At 35.8% G+C, this 9,089-nt stretch overlaps 1 protein-coding gene across 1 annotated transcript; it reads left to right on the top strand.

Annotated features, from left to right (window-relative positions):
* Positions 1-206: 206 nt before the first annotated feature.
* Positions 207-8,714, top strand: LOC142346103 (uncharacterized). The gene is made up of 4 exons (XM_075398607.1): positions 207-227; positions 396-623; positions 4,703-4,820; positions 8,217-8,714. The coding sequence occupies exons 1-4, from the start codon at positions 207-209 to the stop codon at positions 8,423-8,425; spliced, it is 576 nt and encodes a 191-aa protein (XP_075254722.1). The 3' UTR covers positions 8,426-8,714.
* Positions 8,715-9,089: the final 375 nt, after the last annotated feature.

The following is a 9,089-nucleotide window of genomic DNA, read 5'->3' as shown; positions in this document are numbered from 1 at the left end:
GGAAAGTCCGATCAGAAGCAAATTTGGGTCTGGACCTCTACCTGGGATTGCTTATTTATTACATCGGTTACTTCCAACTTCCAATCCCCTTTTTTTGAGTTTTATTTTGCCCATTCTATAGAGTCGATTGAATCTCGCATGTGTAAAACAATCAATTAGGTAAAATTTAACTTTGAATAGTTATAGATCTTTTTCTTGTTGAAAAAATGATTATTTTCCGGATCAAGGTGAATAATGAGACCAATTGAAATTATTTTCAGAGCTTTACGATGTCCAGATGTGAAAATAAACTTTAGGAAAACATTTAGGGTCCAAATATATTTTTCACAAAAAATTAAAGAAAATTTAAAACCTCAAACCTTTAAAGATTCTGAACCAAGTATGGAACGTCTTAGAAACTACAATTAAAACACCAAAATTTGCCCACTGGCTGGGAAAGGAGTTTTCATTTTCCTTGGAAGGTAAAAAAGGCGGGCGGAAAGGAAGACGGATGCAAACTAGCCGTGTTCCACGTGAGAGGGGGTGACTACAGTATAAAACTTAAGGACAAAAAACAACCTCATGTTGTGAGACAAACAGACTACATACAAAACTCTCTACTTTACCTAAAAGAACATTACAAGGTTAGTTCACTATCAATATAACTTATAATAGATAAGACAATTTGATGAGGTCGCAATTTTATGGAACTTGGGTCCAGTAGCAGAAAACATAGGTCCAATTTATCAGAACTGAACGTCTCAATCAGTGCTGATTCAGTGAAAATGTAGGTTTTGGATCAAATTGTATCAGCGTTTTGATCATGTCACTTTTTCGCCTTGAAATGTCCAAATAAATCATATCTTAAGCCTGAACGTTTCTTTAAGCAACCTTTGTGAAGAAATGACAAATTTTAGAAAGTCTTGACTTGCAATGAGACGTAATTAGCCTCTATGTAGAGAAGTACTAATCAAGACTTGAAAATCGTTTTGGGCGAGTCAAGATGACAAGTAAATTCGACAAGTAGAGTCTTGTATGGTCAATTCGAATCGAGCACGGTCAGTCTTTGCTAAATTTTGGTCAAGCATGGTCTTTTCATAAGTCGAGGCCTAAACCCAGGCAAGTTTGAAAAAGTTTCTGAGAGCTGTTGGCTTCAATTGTTATGCTCTCTGAGCAATAGCTCTGACCCTAAACTCTGTCAATACTATCTATACTATCCATACTATCAATACCCTATCTAAACTCGTCAATGACTGACAGGCGCATTTTTGCAGACTATAATCGTACCGACATTTTGATGACCTAGCAACTCAGGTTTACGCCTCGAATTATGAAAATACCGTGCCCGAAACAAATTGGGTATAAAAAGACCATGCTCGACGCAAGTTGCTCATGAAAACCTCTTTGCATCTATATTGCCCAATTCTACTTCAGCTCAACTCATTTTTTTGCTTCTGGACCTTACCTTGATCCAATTTACCGTGATCCACAATTTTGCTTCTGGAAATTTGCTGGATTCAAGTTAATATTGGTAGTCTTTAGTTTGACTCAAGTGTTCCGCTCGATTTTAAACAATGAATTACAAAAATTGGGTCGAGCGATTGTCGAATCATGAGTCGAGCAAAAGTCTTTTCATGAGTCTACATTTCTGCCTCGAAAATTTTAGGCACAATGAAATTGCTCACTATTGTTTATAAGCTGCTCATTAATCTCTGTCGACTCAGAAAAACTACCAGTCTATCAGAAATTTGCATTGAGTTTTTAAAATATGATAAATAATGTTTTGGGATGAGAGAACAACTGAATAACACCGCACGCTTATCTCTGCAATTAACCTAAAGTTTCATTCAATCAACTAATCTAAAAACAGTAGTCCAGATGCGGTCACGTTTTGCATTTAGTGTCTCAAAATTTTTAAAGGTAGCTTTCCATCTGTGTATGAAGTTGACTGCAGTGTTAAACTGCCTAGTAATCTTGCTCCGTTGCTGCTTAATTATGAAAACAAGCAAATGAAAATTCATTATTTTGCAAAAAAGCAGAATAAAGATATGACTGCTGCTCGATCCATGGAGAAACCATGCACCACCATTGAATTCTCATTTGCCGAATTATCAAATATTACTTCCTGTTCCATAAGACTATGCTAAACCCAAAATGCCTGTGATATGACAATGCTTAGTCCAAAATGCCTATGAAAAAAACTTTCACAAGAACCATGAAAAGACTATGCTCGACCAAAAGTGCCTAAGAAAAGACCACGTTTTAACCATAGTACCTCTGTAGAGACTTTTACTCGACCCATAAAAACATTTTTGTTCGAATTTAACAGAGTGCTCAACTGCGTAATTTTGATTATTGTTGACTCTCCCTTCCATATATTTTTGAACCTTAGGTCTGAACCTAAATCGAAGTCTGAACTTGGCAGTTGAGCTGCGTAATGTCGTGCCTGATATGCTTTGTCTATCGTGCCTTTTTTTATTACAGTATTTCTTGTCTCTTAGTTGAAAACAATTCATTATTAATTGAATAAAACGTCTTTACGCTGATCAAAAATTTCATTTTTTGTTTTTTTCAACAACATAATGAACTTTAAATGATTAATGAGTACATGCAGAACCAGAATATGCATCTAAAATTTATTAAAAAAAGACAGTGGGTTTGTTACGCCAAGTCATTTGCTTGAACAATACTCTTCAGATAGCATGATGCAGTGCTGGTTCGACCATTTCAAAATGGGATGTGACTAATTAGTTCTGATGTGCTATCAGACTAGGATCCAGGTACTCCGAAAATATATTTGAAATATCGTGAAAAATATAAAACAATCATTTGATAGGTTAAGACAATGCGTTAACTTTTCCTGCAAAACTTAAGACGATTGCGCAGTTATAATTCCATAAGCGATTGCGGAATTAAAGGGAATCAAATTACAGAAGCCTATTATTTGCAAAGCGAGGCGCAAGTGATAGATTTTTACCTAAAGAACAATGGCATATTGGTACGTGTTCTGTAGCGGGGGCGGCGAACTGGGGGCACAAAGGGAAAACATCCAAAAAGATTTTCATAGGGAATTGACTTTTAATGTACCATTGTAAATCAAATTTTATTTTTAGAAAATTAATGGGATTTAGTTTACCAGAATTTTTTTTCTGTTTGTTTGAAATTTTTATTATGAAACAATTTTTCAATTGAGTTGATATCAAAATTTTCAAGTCAAGGGTTGCTCAATTCAAGTGTCCGGTCGGCTCGGTACATACACAAAATTGTCGCAAACAAGCACAAAACCAATTAATTGAAAAATACTTAATAATTGTTGAGATAGGAGATAGGATGAAGCATTCCCGATATCTTATTCTTTACAACGAGTTGAGAGAAATTTTACATGTTCACACTATAAATAAAATAATTGCGGTAATTTTGGGTTGATACATACATTTGTCATTGCAAAGTACCGGTATGTTTTAGCTTTGAACGTGGTGAAAGCGGTAAAATATTCATGAAATGTTGTGTACTGCTAAATTTATTTCATAACAAAGAATTTTTTTCACTGAGAAGACTGAAACTCTCATGAACGTTTACAAATTTCACCGCTAGATAGATTTACAATTAGAAGAATTTGAATTGTATTGGTGCGCGGTCTTCTTTTACCATTAGTTTTCACAATTTTCTGATTTTGAAAGTCAAATTGAAGTAGTGATTTTGGTCACGCTGAAACAGGAAAAGGAGCAAAAATCGAATAGTTTTGCGGCTTGAGATATTTCTTTCTAATTTTGAAATAGAGTTAGAAAACTATGTTTGAACAAAGATTCGATTTCTTCTTATTGGGGTTTTTTGTACATGTGAGGCAATTTGACTATAATTTTTCTGTTTTTTCGATTATTTTGACCGATTTCTTTTAAAAATTTTTCCGAGCCCATTCCTGATCACATCTAGGTTACATTTTTTTGCTTATTCAACGAAAGATTTTTGTATTGTAGGTTTGTAATTCTCCCGCTTGGTTTAAATATGTTTTTAAATATTTTTCAGTGATTTCTATTCCTGTCTCAGGATGAGGTCCGTGTCCCAATACCCAAATTTCAGTATCATTGACCTGGTCAATACCCACATTTCGTGCTGTGTGGTCTGCCAAAAACACAAATTTCCGAATGTTTGGTCTGGCCAATACCCAAATTCAAGGCCTAAAATTCTTACCAAAAGAAGAGCTTGTCCCCCATAAATTATTAAAATATGCGCTGCGTTGACTGTTTTTCAACATAATAGCCATTCATTGGTAACAAACATCTACTTCGAGATAATTGCACTACTTCATCAAATTAATATCTGAAATTCACATTGATCTTTAAACTGATGGTTTTTTTTACTAATTATTAAGTCTAATTGTTCAGTCTAATTTTTATTTTTGTTTATCGTTCAAAAATATGAAACGAATAATTTTTCGATTTTAATGGATGCTTCCGCGTGCTTAAGTGGGTCTAGCCAATGATCTGTCTCAGGGGTCTGCTCATTCTGGCCGATGGTGACCAAAGTCTATTTGGTCTGGCCAAGGGTGGTCTAAGTCGGTTCGGTCTGGTCAATACCTATTTTTGGGTATGGTCGGTCTGCAGCCCCACTGTCCCGGACCCAATTCGTTCTGGCCAATACCTGTCTTTGGTCGCGGACTTCATCCTGGGGTGTCGAAGCCAGGGAGATAAAAATGACATCTGCATTTAACGTGTCTTTTTAGCAGTTCCGGTGTGCAGTTATTGGCGACCAATCGCAGGAACAACAGGACGTGTACGAGATATTGAAACAGAATGGATGTGGGGACTTCAAGGAATCGGTTCTAAAAGGCAGTCAAAAAGGTCAGCCTTTAGAGAAACGCATTTTACCTATTATTGATCCGCAGTGCGCTTTTCAACCTACTACCCAGGCTGAGGTTCAACTCCAAAATTTGATATGTCCAGACCAAAATGAACGCAAATGCGAGGCGACGTGCGATCAAAACTACATATGGTCTGCATACACAAATGAACGCATACAGAAGTCTAGACAAAATGCAAACTTGATCGCACTAAAGTCTGAAATTCACTTAGGATCTACAGTGAGGGGACTCAGTTGCCCAAAAGATTAAAAAAATTAAAAAAAAAACCAAAGTGTTTTTAGTTGGTGAAGCAAACACAAGTTTGTTACTATGCCAAAATTAGCTCTTCCCATTTTGTATGCTTTTTCAACTTTGAGAAAACAATTCTGGAAGAGGCCCGCAATATCAATTCTAGTCATTTAGATAATAGAGGTAAGAGAAGTCTTTGCACATCCATGGATCAAAAAATCTCCAGACAAGTTATAGTTGTAATTAGGGTACCCAGGTCGAGGTGGCCAGACCGAAGTGACCCCTGATCAGACGAGTTTTGAGCGCACACTTGTTCCCGGTGCGCTCGATTTCCAGGGTCTGGAAAAAACCTTGAGCGCATTTTCGTCTAGACAATGGCCTGGAACTTGTCTGATTCGGGGTTACTTCGATCTGGGACGGTCTGATCAGAGGCAGTTTCGAGCGCACACTAGTCTGATCCGAGACAATTCCGAACGCACACTAGTATGATAAGTAATACTAACACAAAAATCGTGGATCAGTTCTCAAATGAACTTTACTCCACCAAAAACGCTCATAGCATTCCAGTTTAGTCTTACTAAGGTATTAATTTTCTTGCTTCTCTTCTAATATTCTCAAATTTTCAAGGTTATTTACTGGAGTCTCCATGAAAAGTTCTCTGCTATTTGTCATTCATTCTCGTTCAGCAAAAAGTTCTCTGCTCTCTCTCTCTCTCTCTCTCTCTCTCTCTCTCTCTCTCTCTATCTCTCTATCTGTTCGCGTCCTTCAATTTATGTTAAAGCAATCCTTCTCAAGAAAACAATCCTTAACCTCTTAAGTGAAGATTGAAATTGACATCTCGAAATTGTCATTTTGCGTAAGACTCTTTACTTTGCAAACAAATTATTGTCAAATAACTTTCTCTCATTCAGTTGCAGTCAATTTCAAATAAATTCCACCTTATTCTTATAATAGAGTTTTGGACACTTTTTGAAACAAACCCACTCCGTTTCATCACCTATGGCACATGTCATTGCCTTTACTGTTTGCTCAGTAAGCATCAAACGTTGCGTCGAAAACTTCGTATAGTTCAAACTCAGCAATCAAACATACTTGTCTTAAACAATAAGAGTTAAAAACCATGCATTATTCGTCAATTAAAGTTAACCAAAATGCTAAGAACAATTGTTCCAAAACTTGTCTGTTCAAGAAGAGAAAATTGGTCGGGGTGGCTGCTTTTGTCACTAATTGTCTCAGGTTATGATAATATTACCCCTTCAAAATCAATGCCAGTGCTTCAAAAGCCCAATTTCTGGCTTTCGGCACTCGGGTTGTCTCAAATCATCAACTTTGGTAGCACACTGAGGTTTAAGATGTCACCACACGAAAGTCCTCAATAAGTTAGACAGCAAAAAAGAAAACTTCTACCAATGATCTGCAAGCAGTTCAAAGTTTGCGCCTTGCAGAACCGACGTTTGGTAGTTCAGGGTGAATAAGCAGTAGGCCAAAATAAATTAAATTTGTTTTTCCTGTGCCCAAAAAGTTTACCTATGCCAATCAGACTTCTACTTTCCAAGTTAAATTTTGATATGAGCGCTAACTTACTTTGGTCCGAAATTGCTTTTTTCCCGTGTAATTTCAACATTTTCTCGTATCTTTTTTATGATCATATTGTTAAATGAATCACGAGTACAGTATATCTCAACAGTACGGCAAACAAACTTTGTAACCCTAAGTAGGGTCCAAATTTGGACCAAATAAAATATTGGACCAAATAATTTTTGGACCAAATAAAATAAAAAACTTTCATATCACACTGTTTGAAGTTTAAACAGTCGGAGAAAAAATCTAACAGACAGCGTCACCTTACAGGAAATGAACAACCGGAGATTTTCTGTATAAAATTTCTAAAGCCACTGAAGAATATAACATAAAAATTAACGGAGTGAGAGGTTTTCTTCTTCACCTTTATCTTGATCAGTTCAAAATAGCAAACTTTTTCACCTAAAACAAATAACAGTTTACTATCATAATTTGTTCAGTCTTTTTTAAGAAGTTTTTTTTTAGTTTTAGATTAAATTATTGGCAGAAAAATTTTTCAAGGCCTGGATTTGCACTCAAAAAAGCATCAAAACTACCAGACTTCTTTTTGCTGGTATATCTAGGTTCGTGACATCAATTTTAAAGCCTGGTTCTCTTCAAATTACCAAATTTACTTTCAAAGTTGGGTTTGCTCTTCATTATAAATGAAAAAGAAATAATTTTAGACAACCGCACATTTGGATTTTGATCTGATATATAATATTAAGAATTTAAGTTAAGAATTTAAGTTTACGAACGTTGGACTATAATTAGATATCTTAATTGTATAAAACTGTCGATAGCAAAATCATAATTTTGTCAGTTCTTTTGCATAGTTTAATGTCTTTCATTTCACCCCTCTTTTATTTCAACCCGGGTCGAGTTTTGGCGGTGAATTGCGGTGAAAAAAATATTTTTCACCGCGTATTTATTACATATTTTTGCGGTGAATGCGGTGAATCTAGGTGAATTATTTATTTTCGCCGAGTTCACTCATATATTTTCGCCGAGTTCACATATCTTTGATATTTCTTTTGAATTTAGATCAGATTAAGTAGACGTTGGAAAGCAAATGCGGTGAATTTCGCGGTGACTTTTGTAAGAAATGTGTTGAAATGTGGTTATTATTTTCTTTCACCGCATTCACCGCTTTCACCGCATTTCTTACATTAATTTGCCACAAAAGTCGATGCGGTGGAGTTCTGTAAGAAATGCGGTGAATTCTTGCGCTGAATTTTTGTAAGAAATGCGGTGAAATGTGGTGAAATATTCATTTTCACCGCGTTAACCGCAATCACCGCATTTCTTACAAGTATTCACCGAATTCACCGCATTTCTTACAAAGATTTACCCAAAAACCTCTACCCGGGAAAGCCTCCATCATTTAACCCCTCTATCTTTTCTCCCCGATTTTAATCCTTTATATCGTTAGCAGTTTACCTCTCACACTTATTAAGATTGGGTTCGGATAGTATTCAAAATTGAGGGTAAACTGTCCCTTTGAAATTTTATACCTCGTCTGCGTTTAATACAGTGCGTTATGTCGTCTAACTTTTTTCAAATTCAAAACGATTTCCAAATTAAACAGGTGTTGACTTTGTGACCTTGATGAAATCGGACATAGTGGTTGTGACCCACGGTGCATTTGGGATCTATGCCGCATATCTGGGGAATCACTGGGGTGACATCCTATTCCCGGATGGACATCCGGACATGAGGCGATTTGGTTTAGACAAGCACTTCCTGCCCCGGTTCAAACCTATCAACTGGAATTCGTCAACTACATTTTCGGCATGATGTGAAATATTAATCATTTTGTATATTACAAGTGTCAGTTCTTGATCAGTACGTCTTGAGGAAAATATGACCATCTTACTTCAGGTCTTAAAACTTTCCAAGACTTGATGTATATGTTCTTTGTCAAATCTAAACTGTGAAAAGCTGTTATATGTATTATAATTGCTGCAATATGCTAATAATTTCTAGCAGCTAAATTCTAATATTCTAGTAGCTAATAATTCTCAATAATATTTTATATTAAAATTAAAGCTTCATTACTTTGAAGCTACCTTCAATAGCGAGCGAGCTAAACCAGGGAGCTGCATGTTCTTTGCTATATAGTTAACTATTACCTATTTTTCATATCTGTTTTCAGAGTTTGTGAAGTCCAAAGGCCACTGTCGAGGTTTCAACGCTAAAATAGCATAAAAATATATAAATTGCAGTGAATGCGGCAAATTGTGGCAATATTTGCGGTTTTTAGAGCTGAATGCGGTGATAGAAGTGAAAATAAAATTTTCACCACAAGCAAACAGCACCTCATACGTCGATTAACCGGTAAAATTCAACTTTGAGGTTTCTTTTGGTATTTCTTTTGAATTTTAGTGCGATTCATTCCGCTTTTTGGAAAACATATGCTTTGAATATCTGTAAAATATACGGTTTTGAAAGGTGAAAATTT

Source organism: Convolutriloba macropyga, chromosome 9 (genome assembly GCF_964194025.1).
Source record: "Convolutriloba macropyga chromosome 9, txConMacr16.3, whole genome shotgun sequence".
NCBI classification, from domain to species: domain Eukaryota; kingdom Metazoa; phylum Xenacoelomorpha; order Acoela; family Convolutidae; genus Convolutriloba; species Convolutriloba macropyga.
Note: the sequence above shows the minus strand (reverse complement) of the source record. Positions and strands in the feature narration are given on the sequence as shown.

Excerpts from the sequence above, each read along its gene's own strand:
- LOC142346103 (XM_075398607.1), top strand. The coding sequence starts at position 207 with ATGATTATTTTCCGGATCAAG. Across the intron at positions 228-395 it reads TGATTATTTTCCGGATCAAG|AAACTACAATTAAAACACCA; the intron begins GTGAATAATGAG and ends GGAACGTCTTAG. Across the intron at positions 624-4,702 it reads ACCTAAAAGAACATTACAAG|CAGTTCCGGTGTGCAGTTAT; the intron begins GTTAGTTCACTA and ends GTGTCTTTTTAG.